Here is a 25,077-nt window from a genome sequence, read left to right on the forward strand (position 1 = left end):
ACTGATTTGTCTGTTTTCTAGGTTAAAAGTATGTTCACCAGGTTGTGTTAAACTATCAATACCAATATGATCACCTTGTGTATATCTGATACTACGATCATCACGTGGGGGTTTAAAGAAACCAATACGTTTTTTCTTCATTATACATAATATAACGAAAACGGCTATACAGATTAAAGCTATTATTACACCCAGTATAACAAGTTTATATGTTGAAGCTGATGCTCCTGCTGTATATATGACAAATCCTATTTCATAATGAAGATTACCAACATGAACCTAAAATACACACAAATATCATACATAATTTCCTGACATAATAATCTCAAATTAAAAATCAATTGACCAGTTTGAATAATTTTTATTTTATCTGTTTCCATAATTAATTTTTTTGGGAAGAGATGTTAAAGGAGCACTCTTACATTTCATCTGATATGAAAACTTGAAATTTACGATTACAGTAAATGTAATAAAATAACCTTTTTACCCTGTCTGAACAGAGTTATTCAACTGTTTACATGTACTGAGAATTGTGATAAAGGCAACTCATCACTCCGGGAAGCTAACAGACATGGACTGTTATTCAGCCATTGTTGCAGCTGTCAGATTGGAACCTTGTCAATAATGATAATAAAAATGATTGTATTTTTTCAAAAAGTTCTCTCCGACAGCTGCATGGGATTATTCAGGGTTTTTTCACCAAAATATATCTGAGGCAGGTCATATTGTCATATCTATCATAACATCAAACTAACAGGGTTGATAATTAGTAGTTGCCAACTGGTCTGAGGCCATCATTTATATCTAAAGGAGGCAAAGGATTTTGAAATAGTATGCCGCTATCAATTGGAATTTGAGTATGGCTTATAAATAAGATATGGTGCTCACCACTTGATTAATATATAGAACAGCTGATACCACTTCACATTTGAGGCATTCAAATTTTTGAAATAAAATTTGGTATGGGTCAGTTGATAAATCAATAATTTGACCATTGCAATTTTAGGTTAATGAAACTGTACTAACCTCTACTTTTCTCTTGGGTTCATTTTCACTTATAGATGTTGGTTTATTACTCGGAATACATTTAATATTAGTTTCTTCTAAATCTTTTACTTTACATATATCATCTCCTACAATAACTTTTATATCTGTCTGTGTAAAACCTAATCCTATATTATCACCCTGTAAATAATTATATCCTTTATCTAAGTAAAACTGTAAATCTATATATAACAAATATAGTTTACTCCCAGGAAGTCTCTGTTAGGGTCCATAGAAGATTAAGAACAAATATTCTCTTGTTTACCCAATACATGTAACCCCCAACAGATAACTAACAACCCCCTTACAAAAGCTGCAAACCAAGTTATGCATTTGCCATTCTGAATGATATTACAAATTGAAAGATAGGTTGCCAGGCATGGAAACATTTACCTACAGCAGGTAAATCGACCAAGCAGTCCACAAAGGTTGTCACACTGTTGATCTTCAGGTAAATAGAAAGCAAATTCTTTAAACTGATAATATCATTTCAATGTTGACAAATTTTCTATGATATAATCAAGTGTAATAACTCTATAGGCAATTATCAAAATGTGTTGCAATATAATTCTTCTCATTGCACTAATCTGAACATAAATTTCAAGCAGACTGAATGTCAGCTATTGTTGCCAATAGACTGCTCACAACATTCCACAAAGTGATCAGAGATAATAACTCTAAAAGTTATCAGAAACTATTGCAATTCAGTCAGATGATCAATGTAATCTGTAAGAATAATGATGACTTGATAGACAAATGATACAGTGAGCGAACAAGTAAAAAAATAATTGAACACTTTTCTACAATATTAATTGGTAGTAGTGAATAAATTTTAGACGAATCAACAGAAGACAATAATTATCCTCATTGTAAAAACACTTTACACCAAAAGTAACAACACTTTTTTAAGCATTTAGGGAATATCACTGGAATTTTTCATAATCTATATGGGTTTTATATTCTACTCTATGATGCCGTTTCTATGTTGTATGATATAATCATATGGAAGTGGTTAACAGGCAACAATATTTAACACTAAGTTTCAACTTACTTCAATGAGAAGATTTGATTGTAAAATATCAAACTCTAAAACATTCCAGTCTCCACGAAATTTATCAAACACTGGATCAGGATAATATGTAAAACTACTTAATTTTCCCTGTGTTTGATGAAAGTTGCGTAAATTTTCCACACCATCCATAATAAACCACAAATTGACTTCCACTGGATCTGTTTTCTCTGCATTGGTGATGACAGAACTAAAATCAAGAGCTGGACAAATCATAGCTTCTCCTCCTTCCGTAACATTACAAAGCTACAAATACAATACTAAAGTTACAATATAAACATAACATGTAGAATATAGCAGAGAAATAATGCATTGATAATTATAAAGGTCAAATTCTATATAAAATGTGTATTTATTCAGATAGTTTCATTACAAATACAGCACATACAATTAATTTTTAGGAAGAAAAACCACTAGTTTTAATTAAATGCATTTATATAATTGATCACTGTCATTTTCCTGTTGTGTCGATGGCAATTAAGTTCACCTTTATGTGGACCTATATTATTATAGTTTCCTTTTTAACATTAGGAGTACTGCACTACATGCAAAACAAAACCAACAAGACAAGACAGACATTACAAGAAATAAACAACAAATATCAAATCAAGTGAATGGATTGTTGTTTCTTTTTTATCTAATGTATGTATATTGTATCAGGATTATATTGTAATAAACTATAACACATACTTATGGAAGAACAATTACTGATTTATTTGGGCGACGTTTCGAAGAGTATTCTCTCAACGTTTTCAAGCAAGTCTTGAAAACGTTGAGAGAATACTCTTCGAAACGTCGCCCAAATAAATCAGTAATTGTTCTTCCATAAGTATGTGTTATAGTTTATTGCTCTATCCAGTTACTAAATGCCTCTAAAAGATGATTATATTGTAACTTTAAGTGCAGTTGAATTTTCGGCAGATTATCAAATAACTTAAATCATTATTTTTATTATATGAAAGGACTGTTGAGAGTCCTATGGACCCTTGACACTTAAAACAATATATGTAGTGACTCGTTAAGTCTGAGGATTTAAAAAATATTTTTTTAATATGTGAAAACAAGAAATCATGTTGGTGCCTCTGAAGAAAGTCAAAATTTTAAATTGTCCATTCCAGCAGATCAGACAGTCAGATGATAGCCTGAATTGATGACATAACTTGATAAATGGTTTGATAAAATAAAGTGTTACTACATTACCTCTTGTTGTGTTAAGTCTTTCCCATCTAACGAACCTCCTATATACGGTCTAGCTACTGAATCCAAGTTAGATCCTCTCACAGTTATTGGTATACCACCACTACATGTATAGAAAATATATAATAAAATCACTATCCAAATTCAATACACCCATTCCAAGTGTATTTGGTTACATATTGATGACGACAACATTTTATAGAATTACAGAGAAACTATCACTCCCGCCAAAAAACCATTGAATAAATTTAGAATAGCATCATACAGTAGTCATTCACACAGAATTGACACTAGATTTTAAACACTTTTCCAGACTAAAATCTTACCTAACAAAAGATTGACGTGGTAAAATATGATCAATTGTCGGGTTTTCTAAGTAGAAAAAGTCAGTTCCTCCATTTTCATCAATACTTAAGGTAGCATTATCAATTTTTACCAATAGTGGACCATATCCTTTAGCTCTATTTATAAATCTTTTTCTTCTTGATGATATGGAACCAGATGTTTCTGGCCAAGGAACAGTTGTACAGTCAATCTGTGTACTAGTTAAACTAAATAAAACACAGAAAAATATTCTTCTTCTTAAAGAGTTTTTACATTTAACTAATCAAAACATAATTACCGGTATGTTTTTATATAGGGTTGGTCATAAGTCCTTAACTGCACATTATCTAAGTGCTGGATAGTCATATCTATATATCTGCCAAGATTATGTGGTAAATGATTGAACAACAATTTGTAAATGACTTGATTTAAAGCTTCCAAACAAGTTAATTGGACTATTTCTTCACATTTTGGTATTTGCTTTATTCATACCCATTTCTATGAACCAATACAATGCAAAATCTGAGACGACTTCTATAAACAACTTGTCATTCTTGAACATAGAAATAACTACCAGACTATTTCATCCATTGTCAAGCTTACCCTCAGATAAACAGTTCGATAACCAATGTTAATACTCCATGTGTTTTAAGGTCTCTCTACCAGTGATGGGATTTTGCCCGTATATTCCGGACTTGTCCGAATCTTTTTTCCAAACGCCAAAAATTGTCCGACCGGGAATATGCCCAATCGGACATCAAGACATGGTGAATAATATTCAAAATTCCGAAATTAATATAGTTTACTGAGTGTATAACTACCACTCAACCAGATTATCGTCGATTATACGCTGGATTGATTAGGTAATTAAGTGATCAACGTATTTATCGTGTTATACGGCCTATAAACCTACTCTGATTAACTACTTAATCTGCCTTGATTGACTGACTTAATCCTTTGTCGGACAATTCATCAATCTAATCTTAAACAGAAGCCATTGTTTTCCCTTTGTCGAACTATTCATCAACCCATTATAATTTTAATCTTCGTGTTGGAAGAGAGCGTTAAATAAAGCTATTTCACACACACACACACACACACACACACACATATCCGAAAAATACTAGACATCGCTAGCACGCGTTTACAGCACTCGGTAAACCTCGGCAGATTTAGTTACTCTACATCTAGCTTCGGCTGTATGACGGTAAGTGATATGTACCTACGAACTTGCCGGTTTTAGTAAGAAGTTATCAAAATTGCGTCGTTCGAAGCGTGTTCAGAATTTTCAAAGCAAAATTGCCGGTTTTAGTAAGAAGTTATCAAAATTGCGTTGTTCGAAGCGTGTTCAGAATTTTCAAAGCAAAGTTGTCCTTGTTTGAAGAAAATCTGATTAGGTACATATCACTTACCGTCATACAGCCTAGGTTTGCCGAGTGCTGAACCGGTATTATGAAATGAATACGTGACTAAATTTACGCTTCTAATGTCGAAGAAAAGATTCTATTTTGATGGCCCATTCTCGGATTTATGATCATATTTTGAATGGGGTTTATGTTTTTAACCAAAGAAATAAGTAATCTAGGCAATGTTGACGAATATGTCGATTGGAATAGTGTAAGTACTTAATTGTTTTAGACGATAGCGCGTGCTAGAGTAGAATGCGATTGTTTAGTGGATGGTGTCATTCCTCGTTGTGGTATAGTGAAGTTTATTGCCCAAAAAATTTCGGGATATCATATTCTCCTCTGCTGAAAAATGTAGCGACTTATGACCCGAAAATACGGTAATTTTGGAGGAATTTGAAACAGTACAGATCAGCAGTAGTCGGCGCGCTTTCATTCTATCGTATTACAAATTTTGTAGGAATATTACTGACATAAATCTGAATACCGTACGGGAATTAAATATGAAAAATAACGAGGTGCACCTATTTTTATATTACGGACAGATTTGAATATTTTGTTTACACGTGATTTTTGTGTGTGGTCTAAAAATTGCCATCTTAAATAACGATAAGAGTTATGTCCCTTTATTTTGGGTAAACATGTCCGACAAGAAAAGTTTTTAAATCCCATCACTGGTCTCTACCACTAAATATCCAAATTATTGACAAATTCAGCTATGACCATTTTAAAGTATAATTGGCTTACTGCACTCACTTGAAAATGATACAAGTAAAATTATCAGCAACAGACACATTTGGCAATCCTCCTATATTCAAATTATCTCCCTTGATCCTTATGTTAGTCCCTCCTGCTACAGGCCCTCGTTTTGGTTGAAAAGACTCTATTTTTGGTTCCTGGAAAATAATGAATAATTAAAGTTTTGAGGAAAATTCAGAATGTGTATATCAAAAAATCATTACTGGGGAATTTGGGGCTTACAAATTATTAATAGTGGTATATCAAGAGATTAAGTCTTATTAAGCCAGACCTCTCGCAATCAAAACACTACTTCTTTCACTGCCTTGCCCACAAGTATTGGAATCATTGTAGTAATAGCAAGGTTACTGCATGGGTCATGGATCAATCACTGCAATTTAATGTTTAAACAAGAACATATTTGAATTTATTTTCAGCATTATATGATTTACAGTCAATGAAACAGTTATTTTGAAGGGTAAATGTTTTATTACCTGATAAGAGAAATATTGTTCAGAGTAATCAGTGCCTTCTACATGGTAGCTTCTACCAAACGTGGTACTACCTGTAACTGTTATCTGTACTGGTCTCTGTTGTACAGGAGCAGGACCAGTTCGACATATTAACCTATTTAAAAATTTATATTATCAGTAAAAACACTTAAGTCTAAAAAGTCAAATGCTGAAAATAAAATACCAGAAGTTGCTCCAAAGAAAGAGCCTGTTATCATGTGATGTAAAACATAGACGGTGGCTCCTCACAAGGCTGGAAAAGTCATCACAGTATTCAGATTTAACAGTAAGTCAAAAGAGTAATAAATTTATTCAAAAAGTTTAAAAAAGGTTATTTAAGAAGTAAATCTCAAAAACTAACACTGATATGTTTACATTGACAGGGGCTATAAAATGTCAATAAAATAATATGCTAAACAATCTTAAAAATATAAGAAAACTCTGTGAATGGTTTACTAGATTTAGAAGACAGTGACAAAAGATTTATGTGTGACTGATTTGCATTAAGGAGTCTCCTCATGACTAGCCAAACACGCCAGTCATGCTAATGTGCCCCACCTCAATCCCAAAATAAATAAATGACACATTAATTAATTACATATTTTTTTTTGTTTAGTTTTGAGCAATAAACTTAGATAAAGCAGAATGGTTTTGATGTAGTGAAACTATACCAAGTATCATCACTCTCCCTCAATTCAAATGAACATTATTGTGTCTAGAAGCATCAACCAATCAAATTGCTCATGTTAATCATCAAGTCATGACATTACCTTAATGAACATCTACACAAACAGCCCGTTCAGACACTTATTTTTAAACCAGTTCATAATCGCCGGGGTTTTTAAGACAGCATCGTGTTGCGTTCACACGTACTATAAGCCAAACCAGTTTAACTATTCTGACCTCTCCGGTCGGAGGTTAGAGTTAACTAGCATGGGTAGCTTCGTATTCTTTATTCAGCTCTAGCACGCTTTCGATAACATTGGCACTGTCTGACCCCAATATTTTCACAGGAATGTAACTTACTGCGTACAGCGCATGCTCAAAGCAAGCTGGAGCAGGTTTTTTTTTAAGCCAACCCGTTCAGATGGCTAAGATGAACCAGTTTAAAATAAAAAGCCTTCTCGAAGACAGGTCATGAGCTGAAGTTTTTAAACTGGTTTATTTGCCCCATATTTGCGTTCAGACGCTTAAGTTAAACTGGTTTAACGATCCCTGGGGTTTTTAAACCAGGGCCCTGTTTCTCAAAATCTTAACTGAAGATAAAATCCAAATTTAAGTAGATACTTCAATTTTGATTGGCTAAGCGTTAAAATCAATCTAATATTATCCAATCAAATTACTAAAATTTGGATTTTATCTTTGTTAAAATCTCGTGAAACAGGCCCCAGTTCAACTTAAGCGTCTGAACGGCATATAAGTGTGAAAATTCTACCTCAATTAAAAGCAGAGTTATTGTGTTCCAAAGTCTTAACCAATCAAATCAAAGCATTAGCAGAAAATTCCCACCATCAAACTTAGTCATAGTGAATGATATACTGGTAATATGGTATTTTATAAAGTGAAACTTCCTTACCATGTTGAATTCCAATTTTCAATGTCACATTTTATTTTAGAAATTTCAACAGTCAGACTGGCTTTATCTTTTAATATTGCGCTTCCAAAATTTTGACCAGTCAAAGTCAATAAAGTTCCACCTTGAGTTGGACCATTTAGAGGATTAATCTAGAAAATAAATGAAATGGTCTACAATCCTTGTCCTATAAAGTTTACACTGTAGGCAATCATCTCAGGGTCAACACTTCTCTATCTTGTGTCTAGTCTGATAGGTTTATTTATGGGAACAATGCACATAATCTGAATGCCAGTGTCCCTCTCCTTAAATTCGCTCTATTATCTATAGCACTAATGTATTTAGAAAGATGTGCATTCCCGTAATAAGAAAACAACTGTTCTAAATCTTTATCCTAGTCCTGTACAACTATGTAAAGCACTGTGAAGAAATTATTTAGTTCCCCAATATCATGTTGTGTAAGTGCCTGGATAACCATGTTTATATATAGCCTATACTTGTCGTAGTCCTTTCACTTTTCAAAATATATTTTTCTGTTTGTCTAAATAATGGATAAATATAATGCTCATATGAATTAATAAATTTGAACTAAACAAAATTTCCTCAGCTATTATTTATTTTAGAAACTCTCTCATATGTCAACAAGCTTGATAACTTTCTGTATTAATTATGAAGCCTAAAATACTTAAAAGCCTGTACATAGCAGATAAAGAATCATCTATAAAGTATGTACATATAATGTTCTGTTTCCTGAGCCAAGCAAACAAAGGTTTGAGAATTTTTGTAAAGATACATGTATGTGTAACTGAAGAAAGACCAAAAGGTAAACATGTAAACACATAAACTTGATCTCGCCATTTGAAACGTAGATATATTCGATGATCAAGACAAACAGGAATCGAAAAATAAGTCCCTTTAATATCAATGGATGTTAAAAAAAATCGTTCCGTTTAATAGCCTTAGGGCAATTGCCAGTGTTTCCTGCTTAAACAGTTTTTTTTTTTTTTAATAATAATAATAATAATATAACTGTATGCTGATGATACAGAATTGATGGCTTTCTTAAATATCATTTAAATGACTTCCTCATCCATTAAAGACATCTGTTTATGATTAAAAGGCAGGCTATTTGGAATAGCCTTCAGAATAAATGAGTTGAATTAAAGTCAATCTTATAACCACTAACAATATTCACTGATCTGAGGTAATAGTGGCCCAGTAATATATAATTTTGTCCAGCATAAAATATTTATTACTTTCCAATGTCTAGTGGTAGTTTTGGCGAGGTAATCTGCCTCTCGCCCTGTTCCAGTTGGAGATGACAGCCCTTGAAGGGCCTGCCGGAACAATCCAGCCGGACAAAGTGTCAACAACAGGCCTTGTTGTTAAATGTATTGGGTTCTACCTTTTGCTGCGATATTTCCCAAGAAATAATCTATGCTTTAGAGACAACTCTAAATGGGCCTTTCCTAAGGTTATGATAGAATCTACAATAGAGGACTACCTCAGGGTCAAAATTTTTATTTAAAAGAGGTATCAGAGGGCATAAACCCAGACATAACAGTTTTAGAACCTCCTGAAGATAACAATCCTGAGCCGCTTAGGGCAGGGTATGACAAATATCCTGGTCCAACAAAGGTGGCAACAATCTCTTGCATTTAACTGATAGAGGATAGTAGAATGTCAATTACTTTTTGTCAACCCTTTTTATTGGTATCTTGGTTGATCACAGAATCATTAAAGACATCATCACCCTAAAAGATTTTGGGGATGTCAAACTTAGTTTCTTGTGTTTACTCCATGAATTCATCATACAAACTTTGAGGATCCATGATATCTAAACCTGATTCATTATTAGTTACCGGTACTTAAAATGTTATTGTATACTTTTTATCTTCATGATGTACTGATACCGCATCTTCAAAACCATGTCATGCAGGTCTATTAGCCGACCTAACAGACTGATGAACATCAATTACCATCAAGACTTTGATTTTAAGATGGATTGTTATATTAAATTAGTGAAGATTGGACATCAAGGAAACCTGGTTTTGAAGAAACTCAAATTCATTTTTATCTACTAAAATGCCACCACCTGAAAATATTACTTGCATTATGATTTAAGCCTATAGCAGTGGCCGTTACGGCTCATTTTGTTGTAACGACATTATTTGTTGCAGGCTTATTAATAACAACCTTTTTATTAGATCTACTTATATACTTATTATTACTACTAGTATAAGGGTAACCCTCTTTACTATTGTTAATATTATGTTAATAATCAGTACCGGTAATAATGCAAAATAATATTACTTGCACTATGAATATGATTCAAGCCTATAGCAGGGGCCGTAACGGCTCATTTTGTCGTAACAACATTTTTTGTTACAGGCTTCTTAATAACAACCTTTTTATTAGATCTACTTATATACTTATTATTACTAATAGTATAAGGGTAACCCTCCTTATTATTGTTAATATTATGTTAATAATCAGTACCGGTAATAATGCAAATTAATATTACTTTCACTATGATTCAAGCCTATACTATAGCAGGGGCCGTAGCGGCTCATTTTGTCGTAATGACATTATTTGTTGCAGGCTTATTAATAACAACCTTTTTATTTGATCTACTTATATACTTATTATTACTACTATATAAGGGTAACCCTCTTTAATATTTTTAATATTATGTTAATAATCAGTACCGGTAATATAATGTTAACATTACGATCATCATTAATTTATTTTTTTTTTCATTATGAACATGATCATATATCAATCAAATTCTGTCAACTCAACACAATTGAATTGGATAAAGTTACAAACCAACTATATTATTGGCGTTCAATTCTCGTTTATGAGATTTAAAGGCCTTTACAGACCTTTTAGCGGAAAAAATCCTGTTATTACGCTCGTTTTTACCTATGGGGCATGTTAAAAATGTTATTATCGAGTTCGGAATCGGAAGTATACCTCCATCATCGGACTGCTGTTGTAAACATCCGGTTTATTCTCGATTGTCCCACTCATGGGGAATATATACTATTCAAAAAAAGTAGGGGATATTTGATTTTGGGGGCATAATACTAAAATATGCAAATGATAACGAAAAAAGTCACTATAGAACCTAACAGAAGAAACATTTCCAGTTACATGTGACGCCCAAACGCACCAATAGCTACCGCATGGAATGCAGGTGATGCTTGGGATCATCATGGGGGTCCAACCCAAGATTTGCACGACTCTGACTTTGAATGTTACAGTCATTGTGACATTGAATTCCAGGGTGGAAACATCAGTTTAATTGTTTTAGTGACCAGAAAACAAATTTTGATATGCGTCGCGGCTTACCCAAAATGAAAGGTTACGTGCCCTTGGCATGCTACAGATCGGCACAACACAGGCGGTTGTGGCGCGGACGATGAATGTTTCTCAGTCTGTCATAAGCAGGCTACATGGTCCAGATACCGTGATACACAATCTGTAAAGGACAGACCACGCTCAGGTCGACCAAGGGCGACAACTCAAGCCCAGGATCGATTTATCCGTACCTTGGCCTTGAGAAATCGTGTCATCACAGCAAATCAGATCAGCGCTCGTCTTCAAACAGACACTGGTGTGAGAGTGAGTGGCCAGACGATTCGGAATCGACTGCATAGGGGTCACCTTCGCGCCCGACGTCCTCGCGTGATACCTTGTTTGAGAGATCATCACATTCAGGCAAGACGTCGTTGGTGTAGGGATCGTCAACACTGGGATAATCGACGCTGGAGCAATGTCATGTTTTCAGATGAGTCAAGGTTCACTGTTGATTTTTTGGACAGACGTAGGAGGGTGTGGCGTCGTCGAAACGAGCGCTTCCAAGACGTTAACGTCATCAGACATGATCGATTTGGGGGTGGTTCTGTTATGGTGTGGGGAGGCATCACTGTTGCTGGAAGAACGGCTTTACATGTTGTTGCAGGGCGTGTTACAGGCCAGTACTACCGGGACAACATCTTGGCAGTCCATGTTGTGCCGTTCGCACGACGTCATGGCCGCCGTTTCATCTTCCAGGATGACAACGCAAGATGTCACAGGGCCAGGATCGTTACAGGTTACCTCCAACAACAGAACATCACCACATTACCTTGGCCAGCACTGAGTCCCGACCTCTCCCCCATCGAGCATGTCTGGGACATGCTTGGACAGAGGTTACGTCAACGTCAACAACGTCCTGCCAATTTCCAAGAACGTGCTGCTGCGTTGCAACAGGAATGGGACAATCTGGACCAAAATGACCTTAGACGTCTCATTAGGAGTATGCCACGTCGGATCAATGCTTGTTTGGCAAACAGAGGAGGATTTACCCGTTACTGACTTGGTTGTGATGCTGTGGTAACTTTGCTGTTTGACCCCGGGTATCATTTTACCCTTATAATGGTCAGTCTGTGCCTTACTTAGTCTAACGATCATTTGGAATAAATCGATGAATGTGAACTTCATTTCATTTTGTCATTTGTTTCTTCGTCAGTTTCATTAGGTGACTTTAATAACACTTAAAAATCAATTATCCCCTACTTTTTTTGAATAGTATATTATAATCTCTTGTCTAAAAAGGCCGTATAATAATTACGACATTTAAATCCAGCAAGTTTGCGGTTACATTATGATCATTTAAAAGATCTGCCTCGCAGAATCCCTAAAAATCGCTTTCCTCCATATAAAGAGTGAAATTTAAAGTCAACACTTCGTGATGACCGCGACTAAAAACAAACAAAAAACAGGTGAATTAGCGATTCTACCTCATACCTGTCGATGAAAACGAAGGTAGATAATATAAATGGACCTAAAAATACAGGTCCATGATAAAACATAAATGATCAACACACATTGAACACAATGGAAAGAAAATTTAAGAACATGATAACAGCGTTATCACGAACACACGAATGTGCACGGTCTAGATCAAAAGAGAAAAAGACAATACTGAAAGTGTTGTGATCGTTTATATAGAGCGTGGTCACGTGGTCACATGTTTATACACGCCGATTCGGTGAGCTATTTTTTAGCCTTTAAAGTTTGAGCGATTGTGCATGGTTTGAAAGAACAATGAGAAATATGCAATATAAATCCGAGATGCCCGAAGGGCATATATGGAATATAATCCCCCTCTCATCCTAGCGCCCGAAGGGCGTGATGGATGAGAAGGATTATATGAATATGTCAACAAGCTTGATAACTTTCTGTATTAATTATGAAGCCTAAAATACTTTCTGTATTAATTATGAAGCCAAAACTAAAAAAGCCTGTACATAGCAGATAAAGAATCATCTATAAAGTATGTACATACATATTTGTAATCATTTTTTCATACATGATTGTGATCTGTTTGCTTCCAGACTTAATAGACATTTAGAAAAATGTTTCTTGACATCCAGACTTTTTTTTTTCTAGCATGCAATGCTTTTTCTATATATGTATCAATGGTTCTGGAAAAGGTATTTCAAAACAGTAGATCAAGCAGCCATTATCATTCCAGGCTGGTCAACTCCTGTATGGTATCCAATTTTACTATCAATGCTCACAGCCGACCCAGTTCGGTTACCGGTTCGCAAGAACCTTTTTACGTTTTAAGCCACAATGGTGCTTTACATTCTCTTAGAGGGAAAAATCTATATCTAACAGGCAATCCTTCTATAATAGAGGAATATCAAAGCAATCTGCTAATATCATCCTTAATTCTTGGCGGCCATCTACTACGAACAGTATGCATTGGCCTGGCTGGAGAAGATGAAATTTTTGGTGTTGTGGACAACAAATTAATTCATTTCATCCATCTGTAGTTTTATAAATTTCTTAGGAGATATGTCTAACAATTTCCTTATAGGGTAAAAAACATTATTTGATTCTCTGTAACTCCATAAATATCTGTTTACTTGGAATGCTTCAATATTAGTAAATTATTTGGGTACGCTGTATCCATTGCAAAATTTATCTTTAAGAATACTGACATATAAAACCAGTTGGTTTGTTGGCTTTAGCTACAGCTTAGAGATGTCAAATTTTAACAGACTTTTGCCTTAATGCTTTATATGATTCAGGCTCTGTTATAACCTTGGGAGTAAATAAGGTTTCGAAAATTTCTCGACCTTTAACACCGTTATTCAGGGTTAAAATTCCAAGTTTTTAAGATGTCAGGGTCTGTCCTTGTTTTACTTCGAGACAGTTTATCCGTACAACAGCAGAATACCGTAAATCCAGTCAAGGATTTGTTTTCCTTTTATACGAAGAAGGCTGTAGCTCCAGGAACTTCTGTAAAGATACATGTATGTGTAACTGAAGAAAGACCAAAAGGTAAACATGTAAACACATAAACTTGATCTCGCCATTTGAAACGTAGATATATTCGATGATCAAGACAAACAGGAATCGAAAAATAAGTCTCTTTAATATCAATGGATGTTAAAAAATCGTTCTGTTTAATAGCCTTAGGGCAATTGCAAGTGTTTCCTGCTTAAACAGTTTTTTTATATTTTTTTTATTAATAATAATAATAATATAACTGTATGCTGATGATACAGAATCGATGGCTTTCTTAAATATCATTTAAATGACTTCCTCATCCATTAAAGACATCTGTTTATGATTAAAAGGCAGGCTATTTGGAATAGCCTTCAGAATAAATCAATTTAAATGAGTTGAATTAAAGTCAATCTTATAATCACTAACGATATTCACTGATCTGAGGTAATAGTGGCCCAGTAATATATAAATTTGTCCAGCATAAAATATTTATTACTTTTCAATGTCTAGTGGTAGTTTTGGCGAGGTAATCTGCCTCTCGCCCTGCTCCAGTTGGAGATGACAGCCCTTGAAGGGCCTGCCGGAACAATCCAGCCGGACAAAGTGTCAACAACAGGCCTTGCTGTTAAATATATTGGGTGCTACCTTTTGCTGCGATATTTCCCAAGAAATAATCTATGCTTCAGAGACAACTCTAAATGGGCCTTACCTAAGGTTATGATAGAATCTGCAATAGAGGACTACCTCAGGGTCAATATTTTTATTAAAAAGAGGTATCAGAGGGCATAAACCCAGACATAACAGTTTTAGAACCTCCTGAAGATAACAATCCTGAGCCGCTTAGGGCAGGGCATGACAAATATCCTGGTCCAACAAAGGTCGCAATAATCTCTTGCATTTAACTGATAGAGGATAGTAGAATGTCAATTACTTTTTCTCGACCCTTTTTATTGGTATCTTGGTTGATCACAGAATCATTAAAGACATCATCCCCCTAAAAGATTTTGGGGATGTCAAACTTAGTTTCTTGTGTTTACTCCATGAATTCATCATACAAACTTTGAGGATCCATGATATCTAAACCTGATCCATTATTAGTTACCGGTACTTAAAATGTTATTGTATACTTTTTATCTTCATGATGCACTGATACCGCATCTTCAAAATCATGTGATGCAGGTCTATTAGCCGACCTAACAGACTGATGAACATCAATTACCATCAAGACTTTGATTTTAAGATGGATTGTTATATTAAATTAGTGAAGATTGGACATCAAGGAAACCTGGTTTTGAAGAAACTCAAATTCATTTTTATCTACTAAAATGCCACCACCTGAAAATATTACTTGCATTATGATTTAAGCCTATAGCAGTGGCCGTTACGGCTCATTTTGTCGTAACGACATTATTTGTTGCAGGCTTATTAATAACAACCTTTTTATTAGATCTACTTATATACTTATTATTACTACTGGTATAAGGGTAACCCTCTTTACTATTGTTAATATTATGTTAATAATCAGTACCGGTAATAATGCAAAATAATATTACTTTCACTATGAATATGATTCAAGCCTATAGCAGGGGCCGTAACGGCTCATTTTGTCGTAACAACATTTTTTGTTGCAGGCTTCTTAATAACAACATTTTTATTAGATCTACTTATATACTTATTATTACTAATAGTATAAGGGTAACCCTCCTTATTATTGTTAATATTATGTTAATAATCAGTACCGATAATAATGCAAATTAATATTACTTTCACTATGATTCAAGCCTATACTATAGCACGGGCCATAACGGCTCATTTTGTCGTAACGACATTATTTGTTGCAGGCTTATTAATAACAACCTTTTTATCCCCATAAACATTGCCACATGGGGACCATATGGGGAAAAAATGGGCTGTGCGCCCAGGTGATACCACAAGGTCCCCATATAGGACCCATATTATCTTACCACATACAAATGTACGCAAATACAATTTATTTTCATATATATATTAATATCACAGAGACAAGCCAAATGGTATAATGGTTACTTCTTTTTTACATTGATAATCTGACCGTATAGTGTGTGTATCTGGGGCCAATATGGGTCCTATATGGGATTTCCCACATTAACAACTCTGTTTTTGTACACTTGGGGCCAATATGGTGTCCATATGGGATTACCCGTGTTTGTATCTGGGGATAATATGGTATCTGTATGGGATTACATATAACTTTTGCCTATCTGGGGCCAACATGGTATCTATATGGGATTATATAAAGTCAGAAATAATGATACATGTTTTTATAGAAATATTACATTCCCATCATTATAATACATACCCCATCAATTAATGGTGGGCAAGAATTGTGATTGTGGCCCAAATTCGGTTGAGGTGCCACACATTTTGAATTAACCCAGATACATTCCAAGTCTTTACCCTTAACCATACACTGAGAACAATCTGTATAGTCATGACAAAAGTCCAAACTGAACTTCAGTACCTAAAATGAAAAACAAACAAAGCATTTGATGCATCTGAATTATTTTATATAGACAACATAAAATATAATTGTTTTTATTTCTTATTTACATGAACTATATATATATATCAGTTTTATATTCTTTATTGATATTGTGATATTATTCATGTGTTATATTTTATGGTAAAGTGCATCTGAACATGTTTATCATGAAAGGAGCGCTATATAAATACATGTAATAATAATTAATAATTATCTCAACTAAACAAGATATTTTAATAAGCTCAAAGTTATTTCACCAATGCAGAATGGAAAAGAAATTATTTATGTAATTCATTATATGTAGGTGTATATAAAGCACCACTTAAGAACAAGCACAGGAATCTGACCTTCTCAGGGGCGCTGGAACCCGGGTACCAGGGTATACAAATGCTACCCTGCCCTTTTCTGGGGTATAAATGTATACCCATGCCCTAATGATGAAAGTTTTCAACCTTTTTACTAGTCTATTCATTTGTAAATGATAGAATTGCTCATGATACGAAAATTGTTAATAATCAGGCTTTTGTCTCTTTCATTATCATGTATTTTAAACGGTTTTATGTTGGAATTTGGAATGCTAGTAGAGGCGCTCTAAACAGCATTCTCGGAATTGACAAATTTCAAAATTTTTTAGAGGCCGGGGGGAGAGAGCCCCCCCCCCCCCCCAAGAACTCCCCTATCTTTTGGTACCCTGGCCCTCGTGCCGTTCCGGCGTCCCTGGACCTTCTAATCGTATATATATATATGCATACACCATACCAAACTAGACAATATATAATAAAAAAAGAACAGGAATGCAATGCCTGTTGAAGCCACGATTTTACCTGCTCTCGCTTCGGCTCGTTTTTTTTCAACAATTCGTAATGTCAGGCAATCAAACCTCTGTCGATTCACTCAGATATGTTTTTTCTTCAATCTAGCCATTTGATTTGCATAAATACTCCCCACAAAACGATATCATAGCCAATTGTTTCCAATATTTACATTATTTTCGTTCGTTGACGTTTGTCATTGAATCCATGCTCTGACTTCACACAAAAACCTAACTAAACTCTGAAGTCCTGTATACTTCCGCCTCAAAATCATGAATATTCACCAAAACCTGGCAGAAAAAGTATATTCAAATCCTCTTCTTCGATTCTACACCCAAAAGTCAACAAAAATCGCCATGCAAACGAGGGAAAATGGAAATGGAGAGAAAAACTAAAAATATCTTTGGCCCTTGTTTCAATGGTCTAGTCACTGCGGATTGATTTTGTGTGACTTCAGCGCATGGATTCAATGACAGGCATTGCATTCCTGTTCTTTTTTCATTATATATTGTCTAGTTCGGTATGGTGTATGCATATATACGGATAGAAGGTCAGATTCCTGTGGAACAAGATCCCTTGAGCTGACCCTACCCCTCCTTAAAAGGGATAGGTGAGTCCATTGAGTTTAAATTCTTACAAGAAATTCTGAAGGTGCTAAAACTCTCTTCTACACTCAAAGCCATAAGAAAACACAATGCCAAATTCAAAGTTTATTTCCTAGCTACTTCATTTAATTTTCAGATTTTGCTTTTCAGATAACAACTTACTTTCATTTTCAGCTTTATTTTTCCGTCTACATTTCCCCTTATCTCTTTTACATAATAACATTAACATTGTGTTGTACATATTGGACTTGTATTTGACATTGATTTTGATTTTGATTATTGGTTGGTAATTTGTAATTGGTGTTTTGATATGGAACTTTGGCTTTTGGATGTGATCAGTGAATTTTCATGTTGGTGTTGTTGAGCTATATTAGTATGGTGGTGTGTATATATACTGTAATTATATTATTTTGTGAATATTAATGGGTTTCATATATTGTTAGCTGCGTCAGTTGACAATAGTATTTGGAGATTGCGTTTAAGAATCGTGATATTGTTGTGGTGTTGTAATATTGCAATTTATGGATTGTGTTATTTCATTTGTTGTGATTTATTGTGATTATATTTTTCAAGATATACACTTTTGTGTTAATATTTTTCATATTAACACGTGTGTGTGTTTGGGTCTTGAAGGTGATATTCATGTGTGTATATTTTGCGAATCATACTCCTGTGCATTGATTGTTTTATTTGCGTATTATTTTTGTTGATTAATGCGATAATCATTTGTGATTTGATTTCCGATTGTAGTGTTGTGAATATTGTGTTTGCGTGTTTTACTATTATCAACTATGGATTGTGGTGACACATGTGAAGATGCTGAGGACAAGGAGTTGATGAAGGACATAGCAAGCTTGATATCATCTATTCAGGATTTACAGAATGAAATAAGCAGCTTTAAGGCAGATGCGTGTTCTAAACCTGTTTCGATGTATCCCACTCATCAATACAGTGTGTCCTGTTACAGATGTGGTGAACTTGGTCATGTTGCCAAAGGTTGTAGACAATGCACTTCGACTTGTAACGCACCACGGTTAAACTGTTGGGTGTCTCCGACGAGGGACAGTCTGGAGACACTGTTGATAGTAGTCCCCCACAGATTATTGGAAAGAGTAATATTACAGCTGTTCAAGTAAATGAAAATGACACATCAGCACTGTTAGACACAGGTTCTACAGTATCTACCATCACAGAATCTTTCTTCAAGTCATATTTGGAAACAGACGAATGCTGTATAACACCATTGGAAGAGATAATTCATATAGAGAGTGCTGGAGGTCATCGTTTACCATATTTAGGTGTTACATGTTTATCTCTAAGAGTTCCCAGCTTAAACTTGTCTGTAGTAAAGAATTTATTTCTTGTTGTGCCTGACACACCGTATGGAAAGACTGTTCCAGTCTTGATCGGAACCAACATTCTGCGACCTATCTTGAATCAGGTGTTAGCCAAGCATGGTCATGATTATTTAAATCAGACTGGGATGCCTGCTACCTGGAGTTGCACTTTTAGATGCATGAAGATTCAGGATAAGAAGACAGAAGGAAGAGTAGGCCTTGTTAAATGTGCAGAAACATCATCGTTAGTATTAGGCAGCAACAAATCTATGTGTTTAATAGGGAACATCAGTGATTGTCAACTTACAGGAAAACATCATGTTATATTCCAACCTACATCAGAATCTATGTTACCATCATCAATGGAAGTAACACCAGCATTCCTTGAGGTAGATTTTGACAAAGTGGAACCAGTTATAGTGAGAATTTCCAACTTATCTCTATCGCCAATTCGTGTTTTTCCTCATTCTGTGATGTGTGAGCTACAGATAGCTGATTTAGTTGATCAACCAAGTGCTACGGACATGAACATAACAGCTAGTTCCACAGCTACTGCAAAAGACTTCATGGATTCGATCGATTTTTCATCGTCGTCTGTTAGTGGAGATCGTTTAGCGGAGTTGAAGGAATTTCTTCGTAGCTGGTCATCAATCTTTTCGCAGCATGATACGGATATAGGATGTGTAAATTTAGTGGAACACAAGATCAAGCTTACAAATGAGACTCCGTTTAAGCAACCTCATCGAAGAATTCCACCATCAATGTACGATGAGGTGAAGAAACATCTGAAAGATTTACTAGAAGGTGGCATCATACGCAGGAGTCACAGTCCTTGGGCATCACCGATTGTACTTGTGCGGAAGAAAGATTCATCTCTTCGGATGTGCGTAGATTATAGGATGCTCAACCAGCGTACTGTTCGAGATGCCTATGCTCTACCAAGGATTGAAGAGATGTTAGATAATTTAGTTGGTGCCAAATATTTTTCTGTGTTGGATATGAAGAGCGGCTACCACCAAGTGTCTATCAAAGAAGAAGACAGAGCCAAGTCAGCATTTACTGTTGGACCTCTTGGGTTTTACGAGTTTGTTCGTCTCCCTTTTGGATTGTCAAATTCACCGGCCACGTACCAACGCGTAATGGAGGATTGTTTAGGTGATCTTAATCTTAAAATCTGTGCAATATTCATCGACGACCTGATAATATTTAGCAAGACTTACGAAGAACATCTTGAACGTATGTCTATGGTTTTTAACAGATTGCGACAACATGGTATTAAACTCGCTCCTAAAAAGTGCAAGTTCTTTCAAGAGCAAGTGAGGTATTTAGGACATATTGTGTCTGCTGAGGGGATACGTACAGATCCTCAGAAGACAGAGAAGGTGGAGTCTTGGCCTAGACCAACTAATGTGGAGGAGCTGAGGAGATTTCTTGGGTTTGTAGGATACTACAGGCGTTTTGTGAAAGATTTTTCAACTATAGCCAAACCCTTGAATGATCTGCTGATAGGAGTTGGAGGACCAACTAAGAAAAATGGGGGAAGAAAGGTGCAGAACAAGAACTCTGTGAGAGAATGGGCCTGGAAGCAACAACAAGAAGAAGCCTTTGTGAAACTGAAATGTTGCCTAGTAAATCCACCCATACTAGGATATGCAGATTTTACCAAACCATTTACAGTACACACTGATGCTAGTGGGCAAGAATTAGGCGCTGTGCTTTATCAGGAACAGGACGATAAGCAACGAGTCATCTGTTATGCCAGTAGAGGACTATCTAAAGCCGAGAGGAACTATCCTGCGCATAAACTGGAGTTTTTGGCTTTAAAGTGGGCTGTCACAGAAAAATTCCATCAGTATCTTTACAGCAACAGCTTTACTGTGTTTACAGATAACAACCCCTTAACTTACATTCTTACCACAGCTAAGTTAGAAGCCACAGGCCATCGCTGGTTAGCAGCACTTACCAACTACAATTTTTCCATCAAATACAGACCTGGCAAGAAAAGTGGAGATGTCGATGCCCTAAGTAGATTAGGAGATACCAACAGCGCGGAAAAAGATAGATTTATTGAGGTGAACGAAGAGATTATAGGAGCATTGAAAGATATCGAAACTGCCAGTGGGTACATTCATTCCATCAGTATGTCCCAACAAGTGATTCCGGATGCCATCAAGAATTCTTCGCCAATGGTTGACACCAAGACTTGGAGACAAAAGCAGCTTGAAGATCCTTTGCTAAAGTTTGTTTTAAATGACACAGAGAAGAATATGAGACCAAGCCGAAAGCCTACATGTCCTGAAGAAGCAGGTCTGCAGAGGGAATATGGACACTTCGTCCTTAGATCCGGAACTCTTTTTCGACGGACGGTATACAAAGATCAAGAGAGGCTGCAGCTTGTTCTTCCCAGAGCATACAGAGGTGAAGCACTCCAAGGAGTACACGATCATCTTGGACATCAAGGAAGAGATCGTACTGTTAGTTTGGCGAAAGACAGATTTTATTGGCCTAGAATGACAACCGACATTGAAGAATACATCCAACAGTGTCCAAGATGTCTTAGGAGAAAGGCAACAGCAACAACATGTCCTCTAGTGAACATCACATCCAGTCAACCATTAGAGTTAGTGTGCATGGACTATGTGTGTATTGAAGAGTCCAAAGGAGGATACGACAACATCTTAGTAGTTACAGATCATTTTACCAGATATGTTCAAGCCTTTCCTGTACGTAACACCACAGCAAAAACAACAGCGAAAGCGTTTTTTGATGGTTTTATTGTTCACTATGGCATTCCCCAAAGAATTCACAGTGATCAAGGTCAACAATTCGAAGGAAAGATCATCAAAGAATTGTGTCAACTAACAGGTATGGATAAATCAAGAACCACACCCTATCATCCCCAAGGCAATGGACAGTGTGAAAGATTCAACAGAACACTACTCAATATGCTAGGAACGCTGCAACCAGAACAAAAGAGAGATTGGAAGACCTATGTCGCACCACTTGTACATGCGTACAACTCCACTAGGCATTCAGCTACCGGATACTCTCCTTTTGAACTGATGTTTGGCCGTAAACCAACCCTAGCGATTGATGTCATACTTGGACTTGTCAATAATGACGATGAGGGTAAATCCTATAACACCTATGTGGATGACTTGAAAGATAAGCTTGAATATGCATACAAGACAGCTTCTGCAGAAGTTAACAAAGGCCAGGAACTCAACAGCGGCAGTATAACAACAGAGCCAGAAACATCAAGATAGAACCTGGTGATCGTGTGTTGGTACGACGATTAGCGTTCAAAGAGGGAAGACACAAGATTTCGGATAAATGGGAAGACATCGCCTACAAAGTGCTGAGCCAACCGAATCTGGATATTCCTGTTTACAAGGTTAAAAGTGAAGATGGTGGAAAGCGTGTACGTACTCTCCACAGGAACCATCTTTTACCAATTAGCGCCATACCAGAATGCATATCTCCAACAGCATCATTGAAACATCCAGTAGCTAAACCAAGGAAGACCAGAGGTAATGTTTCAATTAAAACCAACAATGAAGACGATAAAGGGAACAGTGACAGTGAAGAAGATGAAGAACCTGTGTATCTTGTGGTTGAGACAGACTTCCTGCCTCAGGCTAGCTCCACAGCTGATGACACAGGAAGGGAAGATGTTATCGTTCCGGAGCTTGAAGAAGTCCTTCAAGATGGTGTAGAAGAGGGCCAAGTGACACCAGTTTCCGGTGATGATCCATCAGTTGAAGAACCACTGCCACCGTTAGTTATACCATCTGTTCCTGAATCACGTAGGTCTACGAGACAACGAAAACCACCAAGTTGGCAGGCTGAATATGTGCTGGCGCATCAACAGCAGCTTGTTCCAGATTTTCAAAGACGTGCGGAGCTGGCAAGATCGTTACTTCCAGCTGACTTCATGTCTTTGCCACCAGACAGACTACGTATAGTTTTGGAGATGTTACCAACACTGTGCCAGAGAATTTTTCCAGAAATATTTCCGAAATAGTTATAAGTTTTATTTTGATTAATGTTGAGGACAACATTTTTAGTTAGCAGGGGAGTATGTGACAGAGTGATATTTTTAATATATACTATTCAAAAAAAGTAGGGGATATTTGATTTTGGGGGCATAATACTAAAATATGCAAATGACTACGAAAAAAGTCACTATAGAACCTAACAGAAGAAACATTTCCAGTTACATGTGACGCCCAAACGCACCAATAGCTACCGCATGGAATGCAGGTGATGCTTGGGATCATCGTGGGGGTCCAACCCAAGATTTGCACGACTCTAACTTTGAATGTTACAGTCATTGTGGCATTGAATTCCAGGGTGGAAACATCAGTTTAATTGTTTTAGTGACCAGAAAACAAATTTTGATATGCGTCGGCTTACCCAAAATGAAAGGTTACGTGCCCTTTGCATGCTACAGATCGGCACAACACAGGCGGTTGTGGCGCGGACGATGAATGTTTCTCAGTCTGTCATAAGCAGGCTATGGTCCAGATACCGTGATACACAATCTGTACAGGACAGACCACGCTCAGGTCGACCAAGGGCGACAACTCAAGCCCAGGATCGATTTATCCGTACCTTGGCCTTGAGAAATCGTGTCATCACAGCAAATCAGATCAGCGCTCGTCTTCAAACAGACACTGGTGTGAGAGTGAGTGGTCAGACGATTCGGAATCGACTGCATAGGGGTCACCTTCGCGCCCGACGTCCTCGCGTGATCCCTTGTTTGAGAGATCATCACATTCAGGCAAGACGTCGTTGGTGTAGGGATCGTCAACACTGGGATAATCGACGCTGGAGCAATGTGATGTTTTCAGATGAGTCAAGGTTCACTGTTGATTTTTTGGACAGACGTAGGAGGGTGTGGCGTCGTCGAAACGAGCGCTTCCAAGACGTTAACGTCATCAGACATGATCGATTTGGGGGTGGTTCTGTTATGGTGTGAGGAGGCATCACTGTTGCTGGAAGAACGGCTTTACATGTTGTTGCAGGGCGTGTTACAGGCCAGTACTACCGGGACAACATCTTGGCAGTCCATGTTGTGCCGTTCGCACGACGTCATGGCCGCCGTTTCATCTTCCAGGATGACAATGCAAGATGTCACAGGGCCAGGATCGTTACAGGTTACCTCCAACAACAGAACATCACCACATTACCTTGGCCAGCAATGAGTCCCGACCTCTCCCCCATCGAGCATGTCTGGGACATGCTTGGACAGAGGTTACGTCAACGTCAACAACGTCCTGCCAATGTCCAAGAACTTGCTGCTGCGTTGCAACAGGAATGGGACAATCTGGACCAAAATGACCTTAGACGTCTCATTAGGAGTATGCCACGTCGGATCAATGCTTGTTTGGCAAACAGAGGAGGATTTACCCGTTACTGACTTGGTTGTGATGCTGTGGTAACTTTGCTGTTTGACCCCGGGTATCATTTTACCCTTATAATGGTCAGTCTGTGCCTTACTTAGTCTAACGATCATTTGGAATAAATCGATGAATGTGAACTTCATTTCATTTTGTCATTTGTTTCTTCGTCAGTTTCATTAGGTGACTTTAATAACACTTAAAAATCAAATATCCCCTACTTTTTTTGAATAGTATATATAGTTGGTT

At 36.5% G+C, this 25,077-nt stretch overlaps 2 protein-coding genes across 2 annotated transcripts in view; both read right to left on the minus strand.

Moving 5' to 3' along the window:
• Positions 1 to 25,077, minus strand: part of LOC126826696 (hepatocyte growth factor receptor) — a 140,464-nt gene that overhangs the window by 23,692 nt on the left and 91,695 nt on the right. The gene's annotated exons all lie outside the window — the stretch shown is intronic.
• LOC130010552 (hepatocyte growth factor receptor-like) overlaps positions 1 to 25,077 on the minus strand; it is a 54,702-nt gene that overhangs the window by 16,355 nt on the left and 13,270 nt on the right. Inside the window, exons 4-12 of the mRNA XM_056102412.1 lie at positions 16,490 to 16,651; positions 7,867 to 8,015; positions 6,273 to 6,405; positions 5,797 to 5,936; positions 3,637 to 3,861; positions 3,314 to 3,413; positions 2,096 to 2,359; positions 1,027 to 1,185; positions 3 to 279 (exon numbers count right to left, since the gene is read on the minus strand). Coding sequence (XP_055958387.1) covers positions 3 to 279; positions 1,027 to 1,185; positions 2,096 to 2,359; positions 3,314 to 3,413; positions 3,637 to 3,861; positions 5,797 to 5,936; positions 6,273 to 6,405; positions 7,867 to 8,015; positions 16,490 to 16,651 — 1,609 coding nt within the window. The remainder of the gene's footprint in view (positions 1 to 2; positions 280 to 1,026; positions 1,186 to 2,095; positions 2,360 to 3,313; positions 3,414 to 3,636; positions 3,862 to 5,796; positions 5,937 to 6,272; positions 6,406 to 7,866; positions 8,016 to 16,489; positions 16,652 to 25,077) is intronic.

The sequence above is a fragment of the Patella vulgata genome, chromosome 7, assembly GCF_932274485.2.
Source record: "Patella vulgata chromosome 7, xgPatVulg1.2, whole genome shotgun sequence".
Taxonomy (NCBI): Eukaryota; Metazoa; Mollusca; class Gastropoda; family Patellidae; genus Patella; species Patella vulgata.